This window comes from Zalophus californianus, chromosome 2 (assembly GCF_009762305.2).
Source record: "Zalophus californianus isolate mZalCal1 chromosome 2, mZalCal1.pri.v2, whole genome shotgun sequence".
Lineage (NCBI taxonomy): Eukaryota > Metazoa > Chordata > Mammalia > Carnivora > Otariidae > Zalophus > Zalophus californianus.
Genome location: NC_045596.1, coordinates 196,241,454 through 196,257,088, shown reverse-complemented (window position 1 = coordinate 196,257,088; position 15,635 = coordinate 196,241,454). Strand labels below are relative to the sequence as shown.

Below are 15,635 nucleotides of genomic sequence, written 5' to 3'. Positions count from 1 at the left end.
ACAGATGCCTTCAGTCCCCTCTTTCCATGATTTCGGTGTTCTATATGCAGTTTCCCCTTGTTTCTCTGTTATGTCTTTTTCTCTCTGGCTCCCCCTCCCTCCTCCTCAGTGTTACATGTTTTTTTCTCTCTGGCTGCCTTCATGAGTTTCTCTTTGTTTTTGGTTTGCAGCAGTTTAAGTATTATACATCTTAGTGTGCTCTTTTTCTCTTTCCTCCCTCTTTATCCTGCTTGGTCTTCTCTGAACTTGGACTTTTGGTTTCATGTCTGTCATTAATTTTGGACCATCCCTTGCTCTTATTTCTTTAAATGTTATTCCTACCCTGTTCTCTCTTCTCCAATTACATGTCGTTGGGGCTATTTGTTCCACAGTCTTTTTCTGTTTTTTGTTTTGTTTTTTTTCACTCTCTTTTTTTTCCCTGTTGTCTTACAGTGTAGGTAATATCCACTGACCTATTTTCCTGTTCACTGATTGTTCCCTTGGCTTTGCCTAGTCTGCTGGTGGTGCCATTCTTCATCTCTGTTCCTGTTTTTCATTCCCAGTATTTCCCTTTGATTCTGTCTCACAGTTTCCATGTCTGTGCTAAACGTATCCATCTGATCATGAGGATTGATCATGATCCAATCATGAGGATTGCCCACCTTTTCTACTAGAACCTTTACTGTGTTGCTAGTAGTTGTTTGAAATTCCCCATCTGGTAATTACAACATCTCTGATTCTGAAATTTTTGATTGCTTTGTCTCTTCAGACTGCTTCATCTTGCCTTTTTTATACCTGCTACGATTTTGTTGAAAGTTGGGCCTCTTGAGTAGGACAGTGGAGATTGAAGTAGTTTTGATACCTGAGAATGGCTACGCTTGTCTTTTTGTGAGGCCTTCAGTGAGGGCTTGAGTCAGTTGAGTCAGGAGTTGTACCGGATTTGGGTTTTACTGTTGCAATAATTTTTCTCACAGACTTCAAATTACTGTAGCATTCTTTACTTTGTGTATAGGGTGGGAGATGTTTTGCTAGAGAGTTTTTCTCAATGCCTGTTCCACACTGAGTTTTTTGCACTACACTTAGAGTCTCCTTTTTGCACCTCCCCCAACGGCGTCCTCTGGTACTTGTTACTGAAATCTTGTTAGTTTGGTGAGGAGGGGAGGGGGGAGGCAGAGAGGGAAGGCATGGTTTGTTGTCTAAGTCTCAGGAAGGGTCTTGGGGTGGAGGCTTCTCCCCGCTTCTCTCCTGCCTTGCTCCCAGCTCTAAATCTGTGCCCAGGATGCATTCTTGCTCATCCCCTGCAGAAAGTTTTAACCTTCTGTTCATTTCCCCCCAGCTGCGTTGGATTTTCATCACCTTGAGGGTTTAAGAATGTTGTTCCACAGGAAAGATAGAGGGGAAGGATCTCTGCTGGGCTTTGTGCCTTCCCAGCACTGGCTCTGTTGTCCCCCAAGCCTGCACCACCATCATCATCGTCATGAGGATGAGTTTGCAAGACATTGCCCTGGCTCAGCCTTTTTTTCTTTTTCTACTTCTCTTTTTCTTCTTTTTGGTTTGCATGTATATGTGGGTGTGTGTATTTCTATGTTTGTACAAAGTTGTGGTAAATTGTCCTGTGTCTGTAGCCCCCAGGAGTTCTTCTGTTGAACTAGCCCATACTCAGCCTTTTGCAGCTTGTTAAAATTTTAATTAAATCTTGTTATTGCCATCTGTTGGCATTTGCCCCAGGTAAATGTGTGCATGAATCTCCTCTCCTCTGAATTGCCTTCTTTCCTTAGATGTTCAGGTGAGTTGTTGCCATGCAGCCTTAACTCTGAAGGGTTCAGTTTGTTGTTTTCCCAGTTACTCTTGTAATATTCTTTGTCCTAAGTGGAAGCCTCCTCCTGTTTTTTTGTTAATGTGTTGTAAAACTTGGAATGATTTTAGATTTACAAAAACATTGCATGGATAGTCCAGAGTTTCCCATTTAATCTTCACCTACTTTTAATGTTAACATTTAATATTAACATCTTTAGAAACCATGGTACACTTGTCAAAACTAAGAAAGAAACGGTGTCATACTATTAATTGACCTACAGATTATTCAGATCTCTCAAGTTTTTCTACTAATGTCCTTTGTGTTTCAAGATGCAATCCACTGTACCACAAATCCATTTAATACCTGTGTTTTAAATTTATTGTGTTTTTCATGGTATGCTGTACTGTATGGTTATTATCAAATCTGTTATTTTTGTTTTAATCTTCAAACTTTGTTTCTTTAAATATTGAAGGCATCATTTAAAAGATGTATTAAGTAAATATGTATTTAGTGATCTCAGTATGTGAAGCCCTGCCGTTTTCTGCCAATTCTTGCTCATGGTACTTTCTTTCCTTATGTGCTTGGTTATCTTTATTTGCTCCCAATTCTATTTGGAAAATTATCTGTAGAAATCAACTCGAAGAGTAGAAAGTGCCTTCCTCCAGAGAATATTTGCATTTGTTTAGCTGGGCCCCTTAAAGCTTCTTCAGTGTGAGCCCACCCAACCGAATTCTGAACTTGAGGTTAACTAGACCAAAGTTGCAAATCCATGTGAGACTGATTGACTTCTGGTTTACTTTTGCTCTCAGAGTATAGCCTTTGGTGTTCCTTTTACGTCTTTTCACTTTTTTTTTTTTTCGTTTTTTTGAGAGAGAGATTGAGAGAGAGCACAAGCAGGGGGAGTGGCAGGCAGAAGGACAGGGAGGAGCAGGCTTCCCGCTGAGCGAGGATCCCGATGTGGGGCTCAATCTAGGACCTTGGGATCATGACCTGAGCCGAGGGCATGCGCTTAACCGACTGAGCCACCCAGGCGTCCCAACTTCTTTTCACTCTTAATAGAAGGTCCACAGGCTTTGATTTTTATCTTTCAGCTCTTTGATAATTTTTAAATGACGTTATATCCAGCTTTTTAAATTTTCATTAGGAAGGCTTGTTCAAATAACGTAGTCTTTTACTTTGGGCTACCAGAGAACTTTCTGTTTTTCAAGGGCAGAACTGTAGCTTTTGAATGTTCATGCAACAGTGCTGAATTACAGACTGGCAGTGCCATGAGTGGTTGTCACTTTGAGGCCAAATCAGATGTGGGTTCATTTCTCAGGTCTGCCATTTAAACTTTGTTACTTTGCACAAGTCACTTAACTTTTCTAAGCTTGTTTTCTTTGTATGTTAAATCTATTAATAATTCACTTGGTAGCTAGGATTAAATAACATGTTTGAAAGTTATGCTTCTTGTAGTAGCTTCTGATCACGCTGTAACAGATTACCACAAACTCACCAACCGCAAAAGTACAGGCAGCAGAAGCAAAAATAAGTAGGACTACACCAAACTAAAACGTTTCTGCACAGCAAAGGAAGTAATTGACAAAAATGAAAAAACAACCTGCAGAAAGGGAGAAAATATTTGCAAACGACATATCCAAGGCTAATTTTCAAGATTAACATGCAGTCCACCAGCAAAAAAAAACCAAATAGCTCAATTTAAGCAATGGGCAAAGGACTTAAAAGACATTTCTCCAAAGAAGACCTACAGTTAAATGGCCGACAGGTATATGAAAAGGTGCTCAGCCTCACTTGTCATCAGGGAAATGCCCGTCACAGCTGTAATGAGATTAATATGTGACACCTGTTACAATGACTGTTAAAATAGTTTTCAAAAGTTAAGGATTGGTTGAGGATTTAGAGAAAAGAGAACGCTTAGACATTTTCGGCGGTAATATAAATTGGTACAGCCATTACAAAAAATGGAATGGAGTTTCCTCAGAAGATTAAAAATAGAGATATCATATCCAGCAATTCCACTTCTGGGTATATATTCAAAAGAAATAGGATTATTTCCCGCAGTCCTGTTCACTGTAGCATTATTCACAATAACAAGGTATGGAAATAACCTAAATGTCCATCAACAAATGAGTAAAAAAAAAAAAATGTATGTATACACAATGGAATATTTTTCAATGTTAAAAAAGAAGGAAGTCCTGTCATTTATGACAATGTGGATGAACCTCGAGGGCATTACACTAACTGAAATAAACCAGACATAGAACAACAAATACTGCATGGTCTCACTTGCATGTGGAATTTTAACTGAGGAATAGAGCAATGGTTTACCGGGGCCTTAGGGAGTGGAGGAAATGGGGATGTGTTGGTCAAAGGGTACAAACTTTCAGTTATAAGACGAGTAAGTTCTGAGGACGTAAGTACGGCATGATGCCTGTAGTTAATAATACCATATTGTATACTTGAAATTTGTTAAAAAGAATAGATTTTAAGTGTTTTTACCACACACAAAAAATATGGTAACTATGCAAGGTGATGGGTAGGTATATTACTTTGTGGTAATCATTTTACAATGTCTGTGTATATTAAGATATCACATTGTATACCTTAAATGTATACAGTTTGTATTGTCAATCACACCCTTAAAAAGCTAGGAAAAATAACGTACATTTATCTTAACCATTCTGGAGATCAGCAGTGCAAAATGGGTCTCACTGGACTAAAATCGTGGTGTCATTGGGGCTGAGGTCCCTTCTGGAGACTGTAAGGGAGAATCCATTTTCTTGCCTCTTTCGGATTCTGAAGGTTGCCTGCATTCCCTAGGTCATGGCTTCTTTCTGTCTTCAAAGCCAGCAATAGCTGGTCTTTTTTTGCAGCCATCATTCCAGTTCTGAGTCTTCTGCCTCCCTCTTTCATCTTTAGAACCCTTGTGAGGACATTGGCCCCACCTGGACATTCTAGGCTGATCTCATTATCCCTCAGTCCAATGCTAGCAGTCTTCACTCCCCCTTGCCATGTTCTATAACGTAGTCACAGATTCTTAAAGATTAGGATGTGGACATTTGGGGGAGGGGGCATTATTCTGCCTGCCACATTCATGTATGCATTTGTGTGATTTTGTAATTGTTTTCTGATCATACCTGTAGCACTTTCATACTTAAATTAAGCTCTTTGAGGAAGGAGATTGTTACTTTATATCCACCAGTTTTTTGCATTTTTTCCCTCTGTAAATGTATAATGGAATTTTTAATGAGTTGAAAGTTTCTGATTGTAATTTTAGAAAGACCCTTTTTAACAGTTGTGGTTTGCTAGACTGGATTAATTTGGAGGAAAGAAAGCAGAGATGAACTATCTTGTTTATATTCTGTACATCTAAATATGAAATGGCTTTTTATTTAAAGAGAAAGCAGTAATTAAAAGATGTCTAGCTAATCAAAGTTTATTAAGTTCTGAGATATCATTTCCATATAAATGTGCCTGCTTTGAAACTCTTTAGTGAGCTAGAGAGAATTTTTAAAAACCAGAGGGGAAGGAAACAATATAAAGAGCCTGCCACACAGTGCTTGATATTTTCATATACTTCCTTTTATGCTCACAGCTATCCTGAGTCTTCATTTGGGAATGAAACTGAGACTCAAAGTATCATATGATCTCACTGATATGAGGAATTCTTAATCTCAGGAAACAAACTGAGGGTTGCTGGAGTGGTGGGGGCTGGGAGGGATGGGGTGGCTGGGTGATAGACATTGGGGAGGGTATGTGCTATGGTGAGCGCTGTGAATTGTGTAAGACTGTTGAATCACGGATCGGTACCTCTGAAACAAATAATACATTATATGTTAAAAAAAAAAAGATAGCAAGAAGGGAAGAATGAAGGGGGGGGAATCAGAGGGGGAGATGAACCATGAGAGACGATGGACTCTGAGAAACAAACTGAGGGTTCTAGAGGGGAGGGGGGCGATGGGTTAGCCTGGTGATGGGTATTAAAGAGGGCACGTCCTGCACGGAGCACTGGGTGTTGTGTTATAAGCAAACAATGAATCATGGAACACTACATCAGAAACTAATGATGTAATGTATGGTGACTAACACAACATAATAAAATAAAATTTAAAAAATATGCAGCCACTTGCATCCATGCAGTACAAGGTTCTGATATTTGTTCCCTTTGTATGAAGATTGATTTCAGTGTGCCTACAAAATCCTAAAGGATTCAGAAAGAAAATATGTATACTGTTGACTTAAATGGCAAACTTTAAATACATTCAATATCACTTAAATGTCAGTAGTTGTATTTTATTATGAATGCATGATCTTGAGCCTTAACTATTATAACCTATTTCTGTTCCTCAGAAATGTTTTAACTTGACCAAGATGCCTTTGGGGGAAACCCTTAAGTAAATGTAATTTCAGGGTTCTGTTTCTTTCTATAAGTGTTCCTTCCCATTCTTCATGTGATGGGGACCAATGAGGAACTAGCGTTAACTTGGTGAGATGATGACAGCTGGTGCTTTATCTAAATCTCTTAGTTTTCTATTTCTTGGAAATGCTTTAATATAGAAACTGCTTCAGATATTTAAATTTAACCTTAACTTGCTTCTATAAATTCAAGACTATTAACTGATTTTAGTTTGAAAATTGTATCTTTTACTTCCAAAAACTGTGTAAAGAATTATTTTTAACATAGTCTTACAATATAGTCTACTTTTTAGAAACTATAGAAAATAATAAATACAACCTGTTAACCACACACACACACACACACACACAAATTAATTTATCCAAAGCATGGAGAAAAGGCTGTTTTTAACAGAAAGTCATCAGTTCCATAACTGGTTGTAATGTGAATATATTTTAAACTCTTAAATAGCTCTTTTCTTTTTGAATGGAATTTTAATATGAAATAGCTTGCTGATTTCCACTAGAGTCTGAAGTATCTATGCTTAAGATGGTACCTCACATCTTGAATAGAGATCTTATACGCAAAGTCAGTCCTCATTAAAGAAAACAGAATCTCTGGTTCCTTTTAAATGAAAACTTAGTAGAATAAAAGATTTCTATGAACAGTAGCAATAACCTTGTACGTAATTTGGTTTGTTTGTGACTATTTGCCAGTTATTTCCTGTCATCCTTGGGGCTTCCCTGTCCTCGAGCAGGGATTTTCCTTAATTGGAAGTGGGTCCAGAGACGGGCACCCTGCCCCGGAGTCTTTCTTTTTTTGCCCTGATGCTCCACGTTTAGTCCTTTCCCTCCTCTGTTGCCACCTTCGCCATCTCCATGGGAACTGAGAAGAGAGCTGCCTTTTTGGTCGGCAGTGGGAAAGCAGTGGTGAGGAAGTTATCAGGTGTGAACAGCTGAAGGAGGAAAAAAGTTTTACTTTAAAATCTTGACTCTAATCTGTGCTCTGTGTCATGCTCAGCTCTCATTAGAACGAGGAGACCTGCTTTGGCCGTGCAGCCTTTAGAGGCTGCTGTCCTTGTGAATGCAGCACGCAGAGCTGATTCTGGGGAAGGCTCTTGGCCACTGCTCAGGTTCTGTCACTCTTCTTTGCCCCTGATGAGTCATCTCACGTTTCGAAAGCACATCTGTTTTAAACAACAGCAAATTGCAGTATTATTTTGCACCAAGCACCATGTTAATTAGACTACATAAATTATCACCTTTATCATTACAGTATCCCTACCAGTTGGAGGTACAGCCATCCTTTCCTTTTGTAGACAAGAAGCTCCAGGCACAGAGAGGATAAGCAATTTATCCCAGCTCTCAGAGCCTGTAAGTGGAGTCTGGGGTTTGAAGCCAAGTATTCAGACTGTTCTATACTCTTTCTCTAGTTACAGTCTTTGTATATATGATTTCCTATAAAAGATCATCTGCTTTGTGGAGTAATGGCCAGTTTGGGGCTGTTAAAATGTAACTCCTCATAATATTCCTGTATGAGTCTTTCTTTGCATCAGTGACTTGCCTTTTCATCATAACAGAGTCTTAAAGAACCAAAGTTTTAAAAATTTTGCCTACCTCCGATTTATTGATCTCTCCTAAAATTTCTGCTTTTTCTGTCCTACTGTAAAAGGTTTTGCCAAACTCAATGATACTAAGATTTTCTCCTTTGTTTTCTTTTGGAAGTTTTATAGTTTTAGTTTGCATTTAGGTCTATGGCCCATTTTGAGTTAACTTTTGTATTCGGTGTAAGGTCAAGGTTTGTGTGTCTAAATATGGACATCGATCACCACTTACTGTGAAGGTTATTCTTTTCCCCATTGTTTGAAATAAATTGATTGCATACGTGTGGGTCTGTTTCTGAACCATTTATTCTGTTCCACTGATCTGTCTGTATATCCCCATGCCTATGCCACACTCTCTTGATTACTCTTGCGTTATTATAAGTTTTGAAATCTGGTGTAGTTAAATCTTATATATTTGTTCTTTTTCAAAGTCACTTGGCTGTTTTAGGTCCTTTGCATTTCCCATATAAATTCTAAAATCAGCTTGTCAGTTTCTGTATAAAAGCTTGCTGGGTTTTTTTATTTGGATTGCATTGAATCTATAGATAAATCTGGGAAGAATTGCTATCATAACAATATTGAATCTTTGGACCCCAAAACACAGTCTTTATTTAGGTCTTCTTTAGTGTCTCTCAGCAGCATTTTGTGGTTTTTAACTGGACAGGTTTACATATCTTTTGCCAAAGGTATCCACATTTGCCGAAATAAATTCTTTTTTTTTTTTTTTAAATACGTTGGGGAGTTTTTTTAACAGGCCATAATTACAATAACCACAAAATAAGTTACTAAAAATAAAAAACAAAAATGTTAACTTCAACAGGCTCTACTAGAAATTTAATATTCATTTTATGTATTCATTATAAAGTACTCTTAGTTCAATTATAAAATTTAAGTTTTGGGTTTTTTCTTTTAAATAGAAAATACAAGTACGGGCTTCTAATTTGTTATATTTGGATAGACTGATTTACACAAATCCTAATGTGATGGGCTACCAAATACTTGGCACCTCTGAGCAGTAAAAGTTACATCAAAAAGACATAGTAATGTTCTTACCAGTATTAATAGAAACTTACATATAAAAAACTACTATTTGAAACTTTTAAGTCATAAAACAGCAGGCCAAAAGTTTTTCTCAACCTCTTCTTTCCTAAGCATAACCACGTCTCCTCAGTGGGGGTAGTTTCGTGACAATGCCAAAATTTCACAGGAAGGTGGGCACATGGGCCTTTCGCCTCCTCATTAGAAGTTAATTTGTTAGGACTTATGGTGGCCACATGATGTTTCAAATACTAGCAGGAGACAAATGAGTCGACTTAGGAACACAAAAAGTAAACTGTGATATAAAGAATAAGAAAAGGGATGAAACATTTCAATAAGCTCAGATATGACATGATGATATTATCACAGGCCTGAGTATCTTCTTTATCTCCTAAATAAGTTGAGCCCCCAACAGGAAAAAGGTCACCTCACAGAGAACGCTATGAGATTTTTAAGTCCCTAGAGTCCTTTCCATCTTCTCTTCCTCATCAGCTCTTGATACTGCTGTCAAATTCTACAAACTATTATATGCACTGATTTTACCCATACTTTCTCCGCAGATATCTCTGTGGCCCATGCAGTGTTTTAAGATGGCTGGCTGGTGTGAATCTACACAGTACATTCAACATCCATCTTCACTTAACACATTAGTGTGCCCCAAGTTCATCCAAGATGTTAAAAGAAGGGAAGACAATCTACTAGGATTAGCCATAACTGTCCATAGTTGCAATTTCAAAACACAGAAGATGCAAATGTGGGAAAACCTCCTTTAGTATCAAGCATAGCTTCAGGCATCAGGGTGTTGAAAGCGGGAGGAAGTAGGTCCACGAGGGTGTCTTGCTTTTGTGCACTTATCTGGGGTGCTGTTTCCAGGGAAGGAGCTCCTTTATAGAGTGTGCCCAAGATGGATTTCTCTAAGTTGCTCTCAGAGTTGTCCAGCTGCCCTTGCCAATAAGTCAGTCTTTGTAGGTTGACAGAAACCACCAAAGCAGATGCAAATGGACTGTGGGGAAGCCTTCTTTAGTATCTAACATGGGTGTAGTGCTGCACTTTCGCGGGCTGTGCCTGCAGCACCTGAGCGGTAGCGGCCGGGGGCACCAAGGAAGCTGCGGAGCCGCCGGGCCCGGGGCCCTTCGACATGGTCCTGTCTTCCTGCCTCTTTGCCGCTCCCCTTTTATTATTCTTGCTGAAATAAATTCTTAATTTCATGTTTTCTGATGCTACTTGTAGATGGCATTATTTTTTAATTTATGTCTGTTGTATCTAAACATTCAGTATATTGATTTTTTGTTCTGTAACCCTACTAGACTTATTATTTAGCAACATTAAAAAAACAGTAATGTTTCTTAGGTTTCTTACATGGACAGTTGTGTCATTTGTGTTATAAATACAGTTTTACTTCTTTCTTTTAATCTGGATGCCTTTTGTTTCTCTGTCTTGCCTAAGTGCCCTGGCTAGAACCTCTAGAACAGCCCTGACTAGCGCTGGTGAGAGGGGGCATCCTTGCCTTGTTACCCATCTGTTGGTGAAAGCACTCATTCTTTTACCATTATTTAGGTCTTAGGCCCATCATCCACTCCACTTACCCTCTTGTTATTCTCCTTCATAACATCTTGCTCTTCTTCTTCACAGTCATAGAAGTGTAATTATATTTGTAAAATTTGTTTAATGTACTTTTTTCTCACTTGTCTCTAAAGACCATGTTTATTTCATTATCCTACATAGCACCTGGCACATAATAGGTATATAAGAAATACTTCTTGAATGAGCCCTGAAAGAACTGTTCATTCTTGCTTTCTTGTCGACCATCAGTGTTCTTTCTAATGAAATGTGTAAGAGATGGGAAAATAACACCACATGAATTACTAATAACCATTCAAATTATAAATCATTTTATTTTTGAATACTTGAACTAAAAGCTAAAAATCATCAGTGATTGGTTTCATGGCTTTGAATACAAAGTTTACTGATGTTAAAGATTTTATTTTTTTTAATATTTTTTTTAAGGCATCTCTACACTCAGTGTGGGGCTGGAACCTATGACCCCACAGTGGGGAGTCGTGTGCTCTACCGAGTGAGCCAGCTAGTTGCCCCATAAGCTGATTTAAAATATGTTCTCGTGATAATGAATTTGTGGGTTTGGGAACTAATTTTAATTTTTTTTCTTAGTTTTACCCATTTTTCTACATTTTCATGGCAGCTGTGGTTAATCTTTCGTTAGGATATATAGAAATCTAGTAATTTCTAAGTTAGGCAAAGATAGTGGGTTCTAAAGACAATTTATATGGATGAATAAAAAGTATATATATTTTCAGGGAAGCTGAAAATGCAGAATTGTAGAGCAACCAGTAATACAAGTTTTTCAGGTGAAAGTTTGGAAGAGATTAATCCTGAGTTTATCTACTAATGAAAAAATGTGAACTTTCCCATTGGTTTATTATGTAGGAGTTTTATAATCACAGATCACGCGGATAAGGGAACGATTCTGTGCCAGATGCGTAGACAGCATCACCTGGGATCAGGTGAGGCTGGATACGGTGGACATCACTTTCTTTCCTGCTGTGGTTCTAACCCTATGTTCCCTGTATTGTTTGTGTTTGGAAAGACTTGCTACGAGCGCCTTCGTTGTGTGTTCCGGCCCTCAAGTAACCGTGCTGGTGTAGTTTGGGGTAACTCACCGCTAAAGTTAGGAGTTTCTCATTGTATACTTTCACTGTTTCCGTCTTTATTTTCCCAAACAGATAAAAGTAAAAGCTTAGACTAACTGATTACTTAGTAAACATCCAGCTTTCTCCTTTATAAGTGCATTATTTCAATTTGTGAAGCTGCTTATAGATTGAATTGTTTAAATGCATTAAGGGAGCTGTGTAAAATAAGAATGCTACGGGAATCTTCTGAAGTGTGAATACTTAGTACATTTTATGTTGTGGAAATTTAGATATTGCTTCAGATGAGATATGCTTTTATTATTGATACTTAGGGACACTGATGTCTAAAATTTGCACCATTTAAAAATGTCATTTTTCAGAATCTTAGGGGAAAAGAGCTCTTTAATTGAGGCTTTAAACGAGTGAGAATTTTATGAGCAAATTTTTAATTAATGAATATTAGTGTGTAATTAGAAACGTTGTTGGAGTCTTCATGATTGACCTACCAGTGAATGTATGACTGCGTTTTAAATATAATTCATGTTAAGATTTAATTGCATTTTTGCATTTTGGTTGCTCTGCTTGAAATGAAGGTCACATGTAAAATGAATATACATTTTTCCCACCATAGAAAATACTCTCTTAGCATTAATAGGGTTGGCACTGGTAAGTTCACAAAACAAACTGAATTTCTCTGTTTCACAGATGTATCTTGTGATTTTTCCAGAGGGAACAAGGTATAATCCAGAACTAACGAAAGTCATTTCAGCTAGTCAAACATTTGCTGCTCAAGAAGGTAAGTAAAAATTTGACTGTACTTGAAAAAAATCATTTTTAAAAATAAATACCTTTTCAGTTTTTGTTCCTGGAGAGGATATTTATGTTTTACAATAAAGGAAATGAGTAAATGTATTCATTTCTTCAGGGAATGCATGTATTATCTCTTAGGAAATGAAGTTTCTTCATTAATTCATATGCATGTTATTATATATATCTGAGAGCTTGAATTCAAGTGCTTGCTAAAATACATATTCCAGTGCCATGGATTTAGTGAAAATCTGGCTAGGTACCGGATTGTGGAGGCTTTTTCTCCATTATGGGTTGTGTGTGACGGAAAGAGTCTCTGTTCTGTGGGCTGACAGACCTGGACTGGAATCCAAACTCTGATGTCTGTCAGCTGTGTGGGTGCAAGTTGCCTCACAGGCTCAGCTTGTCTCCTCATCTTTTTTTTTTTTTTTTAAAGATTTTATTTATTTATTTGAGAGAGAGAGAGCGAGAGATAGAGAGCACGAGAGGGAAGAGGGTCAGAGGGAGAAGCGATGTGGGACTCGATCCCGGGACTCCAGGATCATGACCTGAGCCGAAGGCACTCGCTTAACCAACTGAGCCACCCAGGCGCCCTGTCTCCTCATCTCTTAAGACAGTTGTACCTCATAGGCATACCTATGCCTGCCTCTGTGTAAGAATTACATTAGAAGTATGTGAAGTCTCGTGGAATGTGACACAAAGTTGGTTCACAGTACTTGGAAGTTATGAATGTCCCCAACAGGAATGTTCTTAATGTCCATATTTTAGAAAGTTGGATAACTAATACACTTATAAGCTATTCAGTTTCGCCAATTTGGGATATAAACAGAAAACAGTGGCTATGCTGTGTTCTCAAAAGTTGCCCTTGAAGACGGACTATGAATTAGTACACGATCGCCATACACTGATCTCCAGGCACTTACTGAGCAAATGCCTTGCTGTTGATCTGATTGCAGGGCCTGTGCAGCGCTGTCTAGGGGAACTTGTTACAGCAATAGCAGTGCCTGTATCTGCTCTGAGCAACATGGTAGCTCCTACCCACATGTGATCGTGCGCGTCAAGGGAAATGAATTTTTAATGTTGTCAATTTTAATTAATTCATTGGGATCTGATACAACATTCTTGATACTTCCCTTATTGGAATTCTTTCCCTAGACTTCTTTAGGGCTTCTCTCCATTTCCCCCTCCCTCTCTGGTGATTCCTGGTCAGTCCCCTTTCTAGCCTCCTCCTTCTGCTTCATTCTTTCCTGTTTCATATGTTGTTTCTATTGTCTGACTTTGCTCTTTCTTTCATTTCATCTTCATATTTTTCCTTGTGGCCTTCATCCAGATGCATAGCGTTAGCCACCATTTATTTGACTGCTGATGGCTCAACAAAAAGCTTTCTTCCACCCGTATCTGTTTGACTCTAGACCTGTAGGTATAGCTGCCCGGGAGAGAGCTTCACTTGATTGGCCCAAGGGCCAGTAATGCTCAACATCACTCATCATCAGGGAAATACAAATCAAAACCACAATGAAATACCACCTCACACCTGTCAGAATGGCTAAAATCAATACCACAAGAAACAACAGGTGTTGGTGAGGATGTGGAGAAAGAGGAACACTCATGCTCTCTTGGTGGGAATGCAGACTGGTGCAGCCACTCTGGAAAACAGTATGGAGGTTCCTCACAAAGTTAAAAATAGAACTACCCCATGATCCAGCAGTTGCACTACTGGGTATTTGCCCAAAGAATACAAAAACACTAATTCAAAAGGATACATGCACCCCAGTGTTTATAACAGCATTATCAACAATTGCCAAATTATGGAAGCAGCCCAAGTGTCCACTGATTGATGAATGGATAAAGATGTGGTCTGTATATATAATGGAATTTTACTCAGCCATAAAAAGAATGAAATTTTGCCATTTGCAAGATGTGAATGGAGCTAGAGAGTATGATGCCAAGTGAAGTAAGTCAGAGAAAGATACCATATCATCTCACTCATATGTGGAATTTAAGAAACAAAACAAATGAGCAAAGGAAAGAGAGGCAAACCAAAAAACAGACTACTAACTATAGAGAATACGCTGATGGGGGTTACCAGAGGGGAGGTGGGTGGGGGATGAGTGAAATAGCTGATGGGGATTCAGAAGTGCATCCTGATGAGCACCGGGTGATATATGGAAGTGTTGAATCACTATATTGTACACCTGAAACTAATATTATACTGTATGTTAACTAACTGCAATTAAAATAAAAACTTTTTCTTGAAGGATTTTATTTATTAGAGAGAGGGGGGGAGAGAGTGCATGAGCAAGGGGAGCGGCAGGCAGAGGGAGAAGCAGGCTCCCCGCTGAGCAGAGAGCCCGATGCGGGCTCGGTCCCAGGACCCCCAGATCATGACCTGAGCCAAAGGCAGATGCTTAACCAACTGAACCACCCAGGCACCCTTAAAATAAAAACCTAAAATGAACTATCTCAAGGGAAAGCAAAAAATTAAAAATTAAAAAAAAAGTATATTCTACAACAGAAACCATAAAATGGCTTTTTTAAAAAACTGTCATCTCCAAAAGTATTTAGAGAACGTTGCATTTTATATCCTTCCCTTGGGGAGGTACAGTTCACATTTATGTATTAGTTTCAGAAATGTTCTGTTGTAAAGATCTCTGATTTTGTTTATTGAGCTGTTTTCTAATTTTATGTATTTTAGAAAACAGTGATCTAAAATTATTAAATAAAATTTGGGGGTTTTTGTGGGGTAAATCCTTGGGTTTCCAGAAAATTATGTCTCTCCAAGATTATTCCTCTCTAAAGATTCTAGGTAGCTGAGCTCTGACTTCAACAAAACGTGTATTTTACTCTGAAGCTTAAAATAGTCTATAGATGAATCAGTTTTGGGATCTTCTTGTGTGTGGAGGGGAATTCTCGATAAATTTGAGTGTAGACCTTAAACTATATAAATTTTCATCTACTCTTGGGTGTCAGCTCTTACAGCCACTTTAATTCTGTTTAGGAATTACAGTTTGAGATTAGATAAGGTGAAAGGGAAATAAACATGGGGCATTTTTTTTTTTTTTGCTACTTTTCATGTGTATTGTAGAATCTGAGACATTTTGTCATCATTAAATAATCAATTATATCTTGAGACGTGTGTTTTTTATGGGTTGAACAGAGAGCTGGCCTTGTGAGAAGTTTACTAGAGTGCCTCAGATCCTCAGAGTCTGCTGATTTTATGTTAAAACAGTACAGTATTCTACCTTTAAATATTAACAAATCTTTATCAGATTTCCTATATATAAAATGTTTCACTAAGGTGGAAGAACTAACTCTTAATGTTTTATAGGAGTTTATAATTCAATAGGAGAAATGAAACAGGATTGT

The 15,635-nt window shown here is 38.1% G+C and overlaps 1 protein-coding gene across 2 annotated transcripts in view; it reads left to right on the top strand.

The window, feature by feature from the left end:
- AGPAT5 (1-acylglycerol-3-phosphate O-acyltransferase 5) overlaps window positions 1–15,635 on the top strand; it is a 61,031-nt gene that overhangs the window by 23,961 nt on the left and 21,435 nt on the right. For both annotated transcript variants that reach the window (XR_003520895.1, XM_027599517.1), the window contains exon 5: window positions 12,168–12,258. Coding sequence is in view for 1 of the 2 variants with exons in the window: in XM_027599517.1 (XP_027455318.1) it covers window positions 12,168–12,258 (91 nt within the window). In the remaining variant the exon portion in view is untranslated. The remainder of the gene's footprint in view (window positions 1–12,167; window positions 12,259–15,635) is intronic.